This window comes from Meleagris gallopavo, chromosome 26, assembly GCF_000146605.3.
Source record: "Meleagris gallopavo isolate NT-WF06-2002-E0010 breed Aviagen turkey brand Nicholas breeding stock chromosome 26, Turkey_5.1, whole genome shotgun sequence".
NCBI lineage: Eukaryota > Metazoa > Chordata > Aves > Galliformes > Phasianidae > Meleagris > Meleagris gallopavo.
In genome coordinates, this window is record NC_015036.2 from 382,058 (window position 1) to 396,984 (window position 14,927).

Genomic DNA, 14,927 nt, shown 5'->3' on the forward strand with positions numbered 1-14,927 from the left:
GCCGTGGACGCTGCCGCTGACGCGGCTCGTGCCGGGCAGGGTCGTGTATTTGATCACCTGCCCGCTGATCTCTGCCCCGTGGTACAGATAGCCGGGAGGGTCGTACTCTGCAAGAGAGCCGGGCGTGAGGACTGCAGCTCTGCCGGAGGGGGTAAACAGGAGAAACTCATTTTCTGCAGCTTTTGTAAATTGACCGAGCATCTGGGTGCTCGGTATGCAGGTGTGGGAGTGGAGAACAGCCATCCCTGCAGGACGGACCGGGAGCGCCGTGCCGGAGGGCTCAGCTCCATCGGTCACAGGAGCCCCTGAGCACAGCTGCAGGGACAACAGACACCGCTGCCCAGTGCTCCCACCGCGCTCCTGGGCTGCAGCTGCAGGCACTCTCTTATCTTGCAAGAAGTTTGTGTGATTTCTTGTCAAAAGAGAGAGGACGTTTAAAAGAACCACGGGCGAGGGAAAGACAGGGATGATTTCTGCCTTAGGAAAGGCCGCTAAAGGACCTCTGTTAGCACAGAACCTCTGAGCAGGCAGTGAGCACTGAGCTCCAACGCGCCAGCGCCGTGCTCGGTGCAAAGCGCCAGGTTCTGCCCTTTAACACCCCTCTGAAAGACCAGGAACCGAACTCTGCTTCGCTGTGGGCTGAGCAGGAGTTGGGGATCTGCCCTCTCAGCTTTGGGCTCAACACCGCGACGAAGGGAAACCCCAAACCAACTCACTCTGCATGGCGTTCTGCTGGCGGTTCTTCCACAGACACATGGCGATGAAAACGATCAGGATGAGGACCATCACGCCCAGCACGCAGCCCACGATCAGGTACAGCATATCGCTGCTCCGCACCGGGCCTGAGGACGGACCCCCGCTGCCCCCGCCCGCTCGGGGGGGCTGGGCGGGGTGCTCAGCTCCTTGGCTGGGTATTCAGACACTCCTGGCATGCGCTTCACTGCGTGCAATGGGAGACAGGAAGGGCACGTTCACCCAAGGAGTTTTCTAAACGCATTTTTTCGCTACGAAATGAAAATAATGACTGCCGGACTTACAATCCTAATGCCTCAATGAGGAACCTTCCAAGTCAGTGTTAGAAACTACAAGAAGGCCAGCTGCTATTGGCTAATAACTATTTGCCTTGGAAGGCGGCTGTCATCCGGCTCGCTAACCCTCCCACCGAGGTCACTGGGAGCTGTAACACACAGCTCAACGCACTCTGCAACAACTCTGACTGGACAGCACCCATCTTTCCACTCCTGAGGTCAGGAGAAACCACAGCACTCATTTCCATCCCCCTGCTGCGTCAGAGGACCGACCTGGATCTGACGTGAACCCTGCTGACCCCGTGCTCAAACCACACCGAGACACAAAGAGCTGAACAGGAATCACAGCGAACACACAGACAGCCCAGAAATCACACCACGCCGATTCCCCACCCGACACGGACGCCTTCAGGAGGTGCCCGGGCTGCAGCAGAGCCGCTCCGCAAAGGCAGCACCTCCGTGCAGGAACACCAAACGGGCAGCATCACCTGCAAACCCCACACCCCGAGGGAGCAGTGCTGCACGGCGGATCGCTGAGCTGTAGGTGTGAGGAAGGCTGCATTCCCTGCACCCGGAGCTGCGCCCCGCACTGCTCCCAAAGGCACTGCTGTGCTGGCCAGGCACGGGGTGAGAGCCGTCCTTGGGAGCGCAGCCCAGCAGCTTGACTAAAAACAATCCCCGCCATGGAAGACAAAACAATCCCTCGGAACATTCCAGAAAATTACAGTCCTCGTTACAGACAACTTTTGCACTGCAACCCCCCACGGCCCCGGGGCAGCAGAGCACCGCTCACCCTTCGTCTCGCAGATCATCACGTTGCTGTACTCGCTTTCACCACCTTCGTTATAGCACTGCATTTTTATGTCGTACGAGGTTTCCGGCTGCAGGTGACTTATCAGGTGCCACTGCTTTGTGCCTGTGGAAGAACACACCAACCTCATTTCAGTCACTGGGATGACTCAGAGCCGGGCACGGCCACGGAACAGCAGTGATGGCAGCGGCTGTGCCCAACCTGCAGCACCACGAGCCGGTGGGGATGGCAGGGATGGGACTCAGTGCTCTGAGAGCTCCTCCTGGCCTCAGAACTCCGTGATCCTACGTGGGCACATGGGCAGCGGCGGGGATGGGGCAAGGGTTGGGCGGGACCTCACAAGTGCTGTTGCAGGGCTGTATGGAACATACGGGGGTGGCTGTCCTGCTGGAGGAGAAGGTTTTGTTACGGAGCTGCAGACCCGTCTGAAAGCTTAAGGCTCACTGTGACCCAAAACCCATCCTGTCAAAGCCTTCTGATGAATAAGTGGTTTGGTTTAAGTACTTTGGTTTAAGGATTTCTGTTTGTTTTCCCACACAAATGGAAGTCCCTGAGCTCAGGACCACAAGCCCAGCTTTTCTGCACCTTTACAGCACTGCATTTACAGATGTGACTGCTGCTCATCTTCAGCACAGAGCTGCTCCACTGCCCTGCAGCGCTCCACAACATCTTACGAACTATTTCTCATAGAACAAAACTCCCTCTGGCCATCTGCTCGCAGCACTCGGGGCACAGAGAAGGGATGGAGCAGGTGAGCTGCAGAGCACGAGGGCCTCCCCTGCAGCACCGTGCACAGGAAGGGCACAGCTGGGCTCCTCCAGCAGCGCAGGCTGCACACAGCCCCCCATGCACAGCACGGGATGCAGCAGGAAGCAGCACTGAGCAGCGCTGCCTGCCCTGCAGAGCTGCATTCCAGCAGTGCTAATGGGACGCTGTCAGCCCTGGCTGCCCGCCAGCATTCCCTGGGACACCTCCTGCAGCACGGAGAGCTTCCACATAAATCACTCCCCGCTTTTACTTTCGTGGGCCTGTGACAAATTTTAATAAACAGCGACTCCTTTTTTTTCTTTTTTCTTTTTTTTTTTCCCTTCAGGGAGTTTAATTAACTGTTTGAGCGCTCCTAATCCCTCTTGGAAAATACCACCTTGAACTGTTTCCACTGTTTCTAAGGAGCTGTCACAGCACCTCCTGATTTACGCATTGCCAGCAGGAGGACGGGATGCAGGCAGGTCCGGTGCTGCCCCGCAGGCTGCAGCCCTTCTCCCACAGCCCCCCCACATTCCTATTGCTAATCGCTGCACCAGGTTTAGGTTTCCGCTCCAAACCATTAGTGGGACTGGAATCAGTACGGGCACTTTAACTGTCCTCTTCGTGCACAAACAACTGACATCAGACCGCGTTCACGTCCTAATTTCAGTCTCCGGGACCCTCAAGCGGAGACCCGCAGACAGGGCTGCTCTCCCTTCGCCTCTTTGCTTAAAGCTGCTGGAAGAGAGCGAGCAGTGACTGCAGATGGGACTTTCTGCTAAGCAAGATCTGCTTTGGCCTGCAGCGCTCCCGAGGTGGGAGCAGGGCTCTGGGTGCCTCCAACAAGACTGAACAGGGAGCAGAGGAGCGCCGGCAGAGCTCAGCACTGCAGCACCGCGCCTGCTGGTGGGGGGACGCGGGGATGGCAGAGGGAAAACAGGGCAGGATGAGTGATTTACGGCACAAACGTCGTCACAGCTTCCCCCGCACGGCAGCTGCGCTTTACCCAAGAACTGCTCTCTGTCCTCTGCCCCCAAGAAGCTGCTCTGGGGGCAGAGCAGCTCTGGCACAAGGTCTGGCTAGGACGCACTTGCAGGTGAAGCTGCAGGCTGCATAGGCTGCTGTAAGGCAGAAAGGGTGGATCTCCAATAGCTTTACGGGGCGCAAAGGTTCGTGTCACACAGCACGGCTCTGTGCAGCGTTGTCCAGCTGAGGGAAACACTCAAAATAAAGGCTCGTTCCCCTTGTAACCAAAATAAATGAGGGGAGAAAATAATTACCGCCACTGGGGCGGAATGAGATCACTCCGTTTACTCAGCCCGAGCAATAAGGACATTAAGTAAGATATTTTTAAAAGGCTTTTCCACTTCTGGACTAATATAGACATTATCTAATAACTTCTTCCAGGAAAACGGTGATCTAATGTGCGCTGAGAAAACAGAGCTGATTAAAGGGCGGAACGAAGCACTGCTGTACCTGCAGCCGCAGCACCGCTCCCGGCAGCACTGCCATCACAAACCATCACAGCAGGGCTGCCCTGCACAGAGCCACAGCGGACAGACTCACAACCACTGCTTAGTTCTGGAGCTTCGGTGTGAGCGAGGGCTCAGAAGGAAGCAACAAGTCCATGTGTGGGCAGAACGTGCAGCGATGGGGCTGAGATAGCTGCTTCTGTGAAATATATGGTAAAGGCTCCACTTGGGAAAAGCAGTTTAGATTTCATATAAACACAGCCAGCACGGCTACACGGCGTCCCTCCCCACCGCGCCGCTCAGCACGCAAACAGCGCAGTACCTTCCACCACATCCCTCTTGTAGTCACTGTCGTTGTCGCTGTCTGTGGGCCGGTAATAGATATAAAACCCTTGGATGGGGGTGTTGTTGTTGCTCGACGTGATGTACTAAAAGAGAATTCAGCAGATGCATCAGACAAGAAAAAATTTGATGGATTCAGTCATTAAGGTTGGAAAAGAGCACTAAGATCCCCATCCCACCCCTCCACCCCGCTGACCACAGCCCCCCACCCCATCGCCATCTCCCATCACCTGAGCTGCGGATGGCACCTCCCCCTCCCACACCATTTTCCAGACATTCGAGTGGGGTTTGGCCATTAACAGCCTGAAAATCCGAGCATAAAACGGAAGGGAGAAGTTAAAACCATTCTTAGCTCAGCCAGAATTCAGGTCGCTCCAATCCAGCTCAGAATATTTGAGTATAACTTTAAGTTATGCGGCCTCCCGAGGAACGAGGGGTTATTTCAAGTTTATTATCCTTAACATCTCTTAAGACTAAGCTAGCAGAGCAAACTAACACAGGGAACTCCACACGTTAAATCCTCCAAAGTATACCAGGGGGTTAGATTTCAAAACAAGAGCAAAGAATTTCTGTGGGTTTCAGTAAGGACTTTAAAGCACGTGTTTACAGAAGACAAGGTACCAGGGGAAAGGCAAACGTTTCTCTAACACGAATCCTCTGCTAGAAGCAAAGCGAGACGACGGGCTTCTAAAGGAGCACAGCACCAGTGCCAGGGCAGCCCGGGGGGACGGAACGGGTTCGGGCTGACGGGGTGCTGGCCGGATGCGACGATCTTCTAACCACCTTATAGTGATTCTTAAAGACCGTGGCTGGTAAGCAGCAGGGACTGCAGCAGACAAGGCCGGCCGATGGCACTGATTGGGCAGAGCTCTGCTCACTGCTGCTGCCGGGATGCCCACGCAGGACCCACGGGGCTCCCACCGGCTGCGTCAGGCAGAGGAGCGCGAGCGGAGCCCGAGCCGCCTGCACTCACCGTCCACTTTAACATGATCTGGGTGTCGCTGATGGCTTCAGTGTAAGCAATGTGGGGCCCGGCGATGGGGCGGCTGGAGAAGCGGTGGGTGAAGCCTGCGACCTGGTAGGGGCGGGACGCGGCGCTGCGGGGGCTCTCCCCGAAGTTGTTCACTGCGATCACACGGAACTTATACATCTCTCCTTAAAAGGGAAAAAGGGGAAGAAAGCTGTAGCAAAACAAGAAACGGGATTCAAGGAGAGACTAAACAGATTAGGAAGCAGTTTTTGCACAACATCCAATTAGGAAAAAAGCTCAGAACTCGTTGCCGCAGGCTGGTGCGGCCATCAGAAACACAAACAGCTAATAGGAGAGATGAGGGAAATTCACTCCAGAAAAACGCAAAGGCATCACGCAGAGATGGACTCCATCAGCTCAGGAATCCCCCAGCCGCAAAGCGGCGGGCACTGAGAACAGCCTTCAGAGGGAAATCACCGCTCGCTCCCTCTGCTCCTTCCCTGCGCCTTAGGGCTGACAGTGGAAGAAAACAAACCGATACGTACAACTGCTTAACGCATCTTCTCCTCTCTTTTTTTTTTTGTTTGTTTCTTTGGCATTCTGAGCGTTTACCAGAAGGACGATTAAGTTAGAAATAGCAGTAATACACAATCCCCCTCTTTGCAAGAAGAAGCATTAAATTACGGTGCGAGTGTTTCTCCTTCCCATTTGGACAGGCAGACATCAACTTGAATTCACGTAACGGAGTCCCATCCCAAAGCACCGCCCTGCAGCAGCCATCCGACGGCGGAGGAGCAGCCTGCAGTACCTGGCTCCAAACTGCGGACCTCCACGGACAGCTTGGAAGGAGAGATGCTGTCGGCTGCAATCAGCCAGTCGCTGCTCCGGCCCACCCGCCTGTACTCCACTTTGAAGGCTGTGATGGGAGAGCCCCCGTTTGCTCTGGGGATCCACGTGACGTAGACGGAGGATTCGGACGCGGTGGAGATGGTGGGGCGGTCGGGAGCCTCTGGAACTGAAGGGTGGAATTCGGTTACGAGAGGACCAGCACAGCTGGAACTTCATTTTCTGGAGCAAGCGATTAAACGAGTCAGTGATGAAATCAGACGCTGGGCATTAACACAGAGAATCCCAAATCCTCCCGCGTCAGTGAGCCCCTTGCTCTTCTGGAAAGGAGGAGGATGGAGGAAGAGAATTCCCCACCTCGGTGAGGAGGCATCCAAACGGACGTGGCAGTGCTACCCCAGCCCACCTCCAACGGAAATGGGAACACACTGAGTGAGTGGGGAAAACCTCCATCATCTTTTCAAACTGCCCCAGGCCCCAGTGAGACTTCAACCCACCCACACAAACGAGCACTGCACTGCCCAAACCATCACCTGGAAGAAATGAGAGCAAAGAGCAAAGGAAGCATGCAGCAAACGATGTACTTACGGAGCTCACTGGAAGTTACAGACAGCATTGGGACAGAGAGAACAGGAAGAGCTGTGTTAGTGAATCTGCAACAGCCATCGTGAGCACTGAGAGCCGCACGGCACTGCTAACCCCTCATGGACACAGCTGGAGCAGCCGCAGCAGCAGAGCTGGCACACAGCGGGGCACACAGGGGGCCCTCGGCTCCTCTGGTGTAAAAAGGGACTCTGATATTCAGCAGGAATGTGGGTTACGCATGGAAGACTTGTATCTCATTTCTGAGAGCCAAGCACGCAGGTGACAGCGCCCTTTGAAATCCTATCTGCCCGCCGGGTTAGGATGTGCATCTGTTACACTGCCAGCTCCAATACCTCTCCCACAGAAGCTGTACAGAACACACTGCTGTGTGCTGCCCCACAGCACGGCCAGCATCGCCACGGGGAGTGCAGCACAGGAGCAGAAAACCCAGCAGTGAGGGTTTGTCTCACCCAGAGAAGTTCCGTGGGAAATGATGCACCTCCAGGAGGCTCAATAAGTAGGGATAAGGGAGGCAGTACAAGCACACGAGTTAACGTGGGTCAGCGCTTTGTGCCAGACACCAGAACAGGAGGACAAACAGCCACAGACCCACCTCCGCTGTGCCGAGATGCGTCGGGGAGCACCACCCCAAAACTGTTGGTCCCTTCATGGACAACGGGCTGCTTCGGGACGCCCACCGGTGGGGATGGAGCCTGCGTGTTTTTTGAGGATGACGTTCTTTCTAAGGAACACAAGATATACAGCCCATCATACCGGGCGTTGGACAAGAAGTTCAATAACAAAACCAGTGATGCTGGGCTGTGTCCATACAGCCATCCATGCGGATTGTGAATTGCAGGAAAAGAGAACACTTTTACCTAAATCTTGTACAGAAATCTGACATAATATCAGATTGTTTGTATGCTCAAGCATACAGCCAGCAGCTTCCAGCTAAAAGAAAGGTACCTGCAGAGCTGGTAACGCTCGGCAGTGTTTGCTGCCCAGCTATTTACCGATTGGAGGCTGCTCTGCAGCAGCTGCACTGGAGAGCATTTCACGCACAGCTCAGCAGACACCATGGAAAGGCGTCCTCCCAAAAGCCAATGACACAGGGAAGATGATTGTGCTGCACTGCACAGCTGTGCAGGGAGTGGGGCCGTGGTGTCCCGGAGCTGCGGGATGTGGGTGCGGTGGTGGGGGATCTCAGTGGTCGTTCCAGCCTGAATGACCGCGATTCTGTACCTTTGCTGGTGCGGAATGTCAGCATGGCAGGCTGGCCTTCGCCGGCAGCGCTCCTGGCCACCATCAGCACTTCGTAGAGGCTGGAGGGCTCCAACTCGCTGAGCCGCAGCTCGTTCTCGCTGCCTGGCACGCGCACGGTGTGCCAACCACCAGCTGTGCTCACAGCATCATCCAGCTGTGCGGGACAGAAACAGAGCTCAGCACGGCCAACAAATCCCAGTGCGGTGCTCAAACCCAGGACCGCCAGCACACAGACGCCCAGAGGACCTTTCCAACCTGCCAGGACCCCTCACCTTCCCTCTGCCTCATCACGGTACATTTGCTGGGCGGTGCCATCTCCAAACGCTCTGCCCTCAAACCAGCACTTCTGCACTGCCTTCGCAGCGCTCCTTTGCCCACCCTCCCTTGCCCTCCCACCCCACAAATGCATCACTTTTGAAAAACCAACCGAGAGCCCAACTGACTTTAATACATCACTCAGCCATGAGCTCGGGGCAGACGTGTGTTGTTCCAGGCCGGACCCAACACCCTAACGAGAAGGATGTGTTCCCTGAACCATCCCAGCTTTTCCTGCACTTAAGCACTTTTAAATATCTATTGGCTGAATGGGGAACAAAAGTACGTCTCAGTCCTCCTGGGGGGTGGAAAAAAAACGTCAGGAAGCACAAAGATTTGCTTTTTTCTAATGAGGAAAGAATCCCAGCCGACACTTTAACAGTGAGTTCAGCAGCTCTACTGAAGCAGATTGAGGGCAGTCCCTTAATGCTCGACCTCTGCAGAAAAACATTACCCCAAATCCCGAAGGAAAAGACAGAGTCTACCAAAAATAAACTACCAAACAATATAAGACTTTAATATAACACGGAGGGCAGGTCTAAACGCCACGGATTACCAAGGGTTATGCCAGAGGTCTCTGTTCCAGCACTCCCCTCTGAAGAGACCTCTCTTCCAGTGCCGTTATTCCACACTAATTTTCTTTTCTTTTCCCCCAAGGAGGGAAATAAATAAAATCATTTATGACACAAAGAGAGCACCACCCTAAAAAAACACAGTAACTCCCTGCTGAGAAACGCACCAGTGAGCACATTTCATGCGGAGAGGGCGGGTAGGAGGGGAGGGAGAGCACCGAGGGGTCAATCGGAGCCGTCAGCGCCCACGTGAGCATCACCTCCCTTTGGGTGAGGAACTGTATCAACAGACTTTGGCATCGGGTTTTCAGGAACTAACAGGTCAGACACCAAAGCGCTCCCTCCAGGCTAAGACAAGATCAGGATGTAGAGGATTAAAAAGCTTATGAAGAATAAACCCAATAGCTTTGCCACAAAGGAGACTGTTTGCTTGGAAGAACGGCACTGCTTGGCTCTCGTTTCCATCAGAACAGCTCACTGCTGTTTTCAAGGACATGAGAGGTATCTGCTTAAGGAGCCTGAGCTCACCTTCACGCCCGATGAATTCAGTCTAAAGCGGGCTGCAATGTGTTGCTCCTTGGGATGCCACCCCTTTGATATGTCAGGCTAACGCTCAGCTTTCCTTCTGATCCCACTGTAGCCATAGCAAACCCCATCCAAGCTGGCTCACACGAACGCACCTTTAGCACCACCGATGCTGGGTGCCCTGGAGCCCAATTCCCCGCGGCCATAAAGACGCCGTAACAGAACTAAACCGGGGATCAGTCCCACCCGGACCCAGGTGGAGCAGCACGCCGCCCGCTGCAGCCATCCAGGAGCAAACCGCCCTCGTGGCCGCGGCCCCGCGAGCCGTGCAGGAGGGGCCGTTACCTTGCGGTACTTCACAAAGTAGGCATTGATGGGCAAACCGCCGTCCCGCCCCGACCGCCACAGCAGGGTGTAGACATCTGGGCTGAGCGTCTGCGGGGGGCTGAGGATGATGGGCGCCTCGGGGGGGGAGATGCTGCCCCACGCTTTGTCTGTTGCAGCCGTGTCCAAAGGCGGCTTTGGTGGAGCTGAGCTGGGAAACGCCGCTTCCACACCGGAATCTCTGCGGCTTTCATCACTCTGGGCAGCCTCTGTGAGAGCCGTTGCTTCTGCTTTCGGGCCGGCTCCTACAAAGCAAGGACCCGGTTACACCTCCGGTGACACACGCTCGCCCCGCGGGAGGGCACGCTGCTGGAGCTGTGGGTGCAGCCGGGGGCCTGCAGTGCTCCCTTCTGACTCAACCCATGCTCCGATTGTATGAAGTCACAGACCTGCTGGTGCCCAACGAACGCAGAGCAAAGCACAGCCGAGGGTCCCCATGCAGACCGGCTGCACTCAGCCCTGCTTTCCCCTCTTCACTTTCCCACTGGCCAAAGACCAAACAGCCGACAGGCACCATCCGTGGGCACAGCCCGGCTGCCACCTCCAGACAGGGAGCAGCAGCACTGTATATTAACAGCAAAGACATACAGCTCCACTTGTGACACAAACGGAGTAATTTTAAATTAATTGCAGTTGTACAAGGAACTTTTCATGCCCCGGACTGGCGTGCGCACAAGAGGACATTCTCCTACCTCCGTTTCTGAGGTTTTCACTGTAATTTCCATCAGCTTTGAAAGCTGCACAACTCGAGTACTTCATCTGAAAAACGTACGCTGAGAATAACCTCACCTTACGGAGTGACCCGACGCACAACTCAATGCCATGTGCTCCGAGACCCCCGCCCTGCACCCACCGACCGGTGGGGAATAAAACACGCGGGAGTGCGGGAGAGGCCACGGGACAAAAAAGCACCGTTTGGTGGCCGTGGGGCTCAGCAGGGCCGGGGAAGGGGCGGCAGGTTGGACGTCTGACACTGTGCAGGACAAGGAAACGTCAGCGCGGGGGAGAAGGATGGCTGGGAGCAGCACTGCAGCCCAGATGTGCCGGGCTGCATCCCGCCCGCGGAGCCGGGGAGGTTTATGTTACGTGCGGGGTCTGGAAGGGGAAGGGAATGAAGGGAACTTGGTTTACAAAACAAACAAATTCCTCGGTAACGCACGGCCCAGGCCGCGCAGCGCCGGCTGACTCGGATTCCTCCAAACCTCCATTAAAATACCAGCAGCAAGTGTGGCTGCTATTTTTGGCCACTTTTTAAAAAGCTGGGAAGGGAAGGAAAGCTCTCTTTTCAAAATGAAGACACTCCGCAAGCATTTGTTCCTGCCTATTTGTTTGGGAAGGCGTCACAGCTCGGAGGCAGAAGGGATCGGCCCAAGGAGAGGAACCCGAAGGCGGCACGGCCGAGAGCCACCGCAGCCCCGGAGGAAAGGGTCTCCGCTGCTGTCAGTGCGGGGGGAGAAAGTGATGCACTGCCACACGGATATTGGAAACAAATGCTGCCGCGGCTCCGGGAGCAGAGGGACGGCGCCTGTGCTGGACGCGGGTCTGTGGGTGGCACACATGGGTTGGTGCCTGCTGGCCTGCGGAGCGCTGTGGTTACGGCTGGTGACAGCAGACCTGCAGTCATCGCTGCGTTTATTGCTCCGGGAGGGAACTCATCACCCACTGGCAAGTCAGTTGTGCTTTGCTTTCAGGAAAACAATCCCGGGTAGCAGTTTCCACGAGGCAACTCCAAGCCCAGCTCTGGCTGCCCAGCTCCCGCTGCCGCTGCCGCCCTCGCAGCCCCACACAGCCGGCTGCTGGCTGCGCCGCCCCACATCCGCTCCTCCTCCTCTGCCCGCAGCCCTGCCGCTGTGACCCACCTGGGTCAGACCAAGAGCTGAAGTCCCCAAATCCCATCTCCAGCGGCAGCCAGAAGCAGAGCCTGGGAAGCTTTACGCCCGTTCACCTCCACGCTGACCGCTCCGCCCCTCTTTACACGGGGGCACCGGCAGTTCCTGACCTGCTGGCATCCCCTGTTTGCACGGCAGCAGAGCAACCTTTGTGCTTTGCCATCAGTGCAAACAGACCACATTCCCAGGCGCTTCTCCCCTTCCCAAACAACCTAAGGGCTCTCTGTCTGACAGCTCTGCCTGTGTGAAGGCTGGGAAACCTCTGCAGGGTGCTTTGTGCCAGCCGTCCACCTCCAACAGATCTGCTCCTGCTCGTGCTTTACACCAACCTGCCCACCACTCTCACCTCCTGCAGCACATTTTTCTCCTTCAACTCCATTGGACAGAAGCTGTTCTGTAGCTATGGGAAGATTCTGCCATGCAACCACCGCAAGAGTCTAAAAGAGACCTGAAGTGCTACGGACACAGGACCCCAAGGCTATCATTTTACATTTCGGTGGTTTCTCACTATGGTGGTGGCTTGAGTTGCCGTGTCAGCTTTGAAGCCCATGCAATGAACCAGGTCATGGAACAGATCCAGCAGAAAGAAAAAAATAAATACATTTTTCAGCCAAACGCTCTCACTGTGTGCTGGAGCGCAGACGAACCGCTGGGGCAGAGCTGAGGTTCATCCCACCCCAATGCAACGCACTGAAATCGCAGCTCACACAGCCTGCAGCACCCGATGAGCACCTGGCACAAACTGCTGCCACTCATCTGATGAGCTGAGCGTGGTTCTGACGCGGATGGGGGCTGCTCAAAAACCCCAACAGCTCCCAGAAAGTACTTAAGCGCTTTTATATGCAAACCAAATGCCGTAACCACGCCGCACCACAATCAGCAGCGAGTACAGCGTATTAGAAACCGATAAAACTGAATAAACAAAACATTAAACTTGAACTCGCAGCCATAAAACTCTGAGGCAAAGCAGTTGGGTTTTTGTTTGATACAGACTGAACTCTGGGATGACATTTAGCTTTGCTTCCATTCAGCAACGTCCAACAAAAACTCACAAATGAACCACTTGATGGGATCACATTCATTCCATTTTTTTCCCCTCCCCTTCCTCCAAGAGAACCTTTCAGCGTCTTTGCAAATCATACAAATGAGTCCATTGGTGGTAATGGAACTCGAGATACAGGGCCACAAACATGAGAATCCCAAATCCCACTGGCACTCAGCTAAACATCCAGAGACCAGATGCTGTAAGAGCTGGAAAACGAAGCCATGTCACATTCGGGTTGGAAATGAGGAACAATCTCTCCTCCAAAGAGCGGTGCTGCACTGCACAGCTGCCCGGGGAGGGGGGTGGTCACCATCCTTGGGGGTGTCCCAGAGCCGGGGGGATGTGGCACTGAGGGATGTGGGCAGTGGGCACGGGGGGGTGGGGTTGGGAATCTCAGCCTCCACGATCCTGTGACTCTAGAGCTGATGGAAGCACACAAACCACTCTGCCTTCCCCGTGCATTAAGGGCATAATTGCAATACAAGCAGAGCCGCCCAGCTCAGCCCCCCAGGGCAGAAAGCTAAGCCTCTCCATCTGAGACGGTGCCTTGCACCAAACCTGCAGGACGTGAGCATCACCTCCAGAGCTGAAAATCGTTCTGCTAACTTAAGGGTATGAAAAAGGCTTAATTACTCACAGCCCACACTGTTCAGAATACCAGTTCATCCAGTATCCTGATTCCATTTCAGCATAAACTGTGCCGAATTCAACCACAAACTGGTTTAATTGCAGCTGGCAATCTGCGTTTCAAATGTGGAGCAACCGCAACACCTCAGAAACACCTGCAGCTCTTACCATGCACCTGAGAGCACTTATCTGCTCCGTGAGCTGCAGACGGTGGCCAGAAGCAGACAAAAATCAGTGAGGAGAAAACACAGCAGAATAAGGCTTCAAGTCACCACCGGATGCATTCCAGGCAGCAATGCGGTGCTGAGGCACAGCCAGGGGTTGCACTGGGCGCCCAGGAGCTCTCTTCCAACCTCAGTGATTCACAGTTCCTACAGACGCTCGATTTGCTTTCCTGGAGGCCTGCAGTGCTCCTACCTGCCTGCACGCGAAGCCTCCCGGCCGACTGCGCAAAGCCCACGCCGTTATCGGCGACGCACTGGTACACGCCGGAGTCCTGCATGGTGACACCGCGGATCTGCAGGCTGCTCCCCAGCAGGAAATGCCGCGGCGATGCACGGAGGGGTGCAGCGTTGTGCAGCCAGGTGAGGGCTGGAGCGGGGCTCCCGTGGGCAGCGCACCGCAAAGACACCGTTGTGCCGACGGCCACAGTCTCATCCTGCAGCCCTTTGGAAATCGAGACAGGTTCTGAAAAGAGAAATAGTTCTGTGAGGGGCACCGCACGCATCTGAGCCGAAGTCCTGTAAAATAACACTGGGAATGTGAAAGGTCAAACTTATCCCATACAAAGGCTCAGAAGGGATCTCGCAGTGCTGGTTCTGCGCACCGCAGGGCTGCTATTCCCCATCGTTTGCTTATTTTAATGGTCTTTTCCTTCTATTCCAACCGATCATGTTTGCAGTAATACTGTTAATAAAACATTTGTGCTTTCAAAATAACGCTTTGGCAACGTCCCCGTGACAAAAGGCGCACGTTATGTCAGCAGCCCATTCTCCAAGTTCCTCCGAGGTACGCACTGAAAACCAAACCAAAACAGTAACGGAGACCAAATCCTCAAAGGGGAAAACGACTGGAAAGGAAAGGAGAGATGGGGAACCACACGTGGACACAGAGGTGGCCAAACGAATTTCTTTTGCTTTTGCCCTCATCCAAACACAGCACCTCCCCTTTCGTGCAGCCCCCAAACAGAACCAGCTCTGCAGGCCGCCAGCCCCGCACGCACCCACACTTAGCACTGCAGAATGAGCAGAGCAGCGTGACAACCTAAGACAGGTTGTTAAATCGCGTCTGACCGCGGAGCATTTCAAAAGAGACCGATGTGAGTTTTAACCGGGGAGAGATGAAATAGGAGCGCGCCTTCGTTTTAATATTCAACTTGCCATCGGACGCCAGAAGCAGAGGCCAGGAGAGGGGCTTCATTTCTTACCCAGCACGGTGAGCGAGTAGTTGACGTACGCCACCTCCCCCGGCCCGCCGCCCACCACACACGAGTAGTTCCCGGAGTCC

At 55.2% G+C, this 14,927-nt stretch overlaps 1 protein-coding gene across 1 annotated transcript in view; it reads right to left on the reverse strand.

Annotated features, from left to right (window-relative positions):
• CDON (cell adhesion associated, oncogene regulated) overlaps nt 1-14,927 on the reverse strand; it is a 34,765-nt gene that overhangs the window by 8,396 nt on the left and 11,442 nt on the right. Inside the window, 12 exon segments of the mRNA XM_031556839.1 lie at nt 3-107; nt 717-869; nt 872-940; nt 1,822-1,944; nt 4,381-4,486; nt 5,374-5,555; nt 6,179-6,385; nt 7,415-7,543; nt 8,044-8,218; nt 9,822-10,105; nt 13,839-14,108; nt 14,848-14,926. Coding sequence (XP_031412699.1) covers nt 3-107; nt 717-869; nt 872-940; nt 1,822-1,944; nt 4,381-4,486; nt 5,374-5,555; nt 6,179-6,385; nt 7,415-7,543; nt 8,044-8,218; nt 9,822-10,105; nt 13,839-14,108; nt 14,848-14,926 — 1,882 coding nt within the window.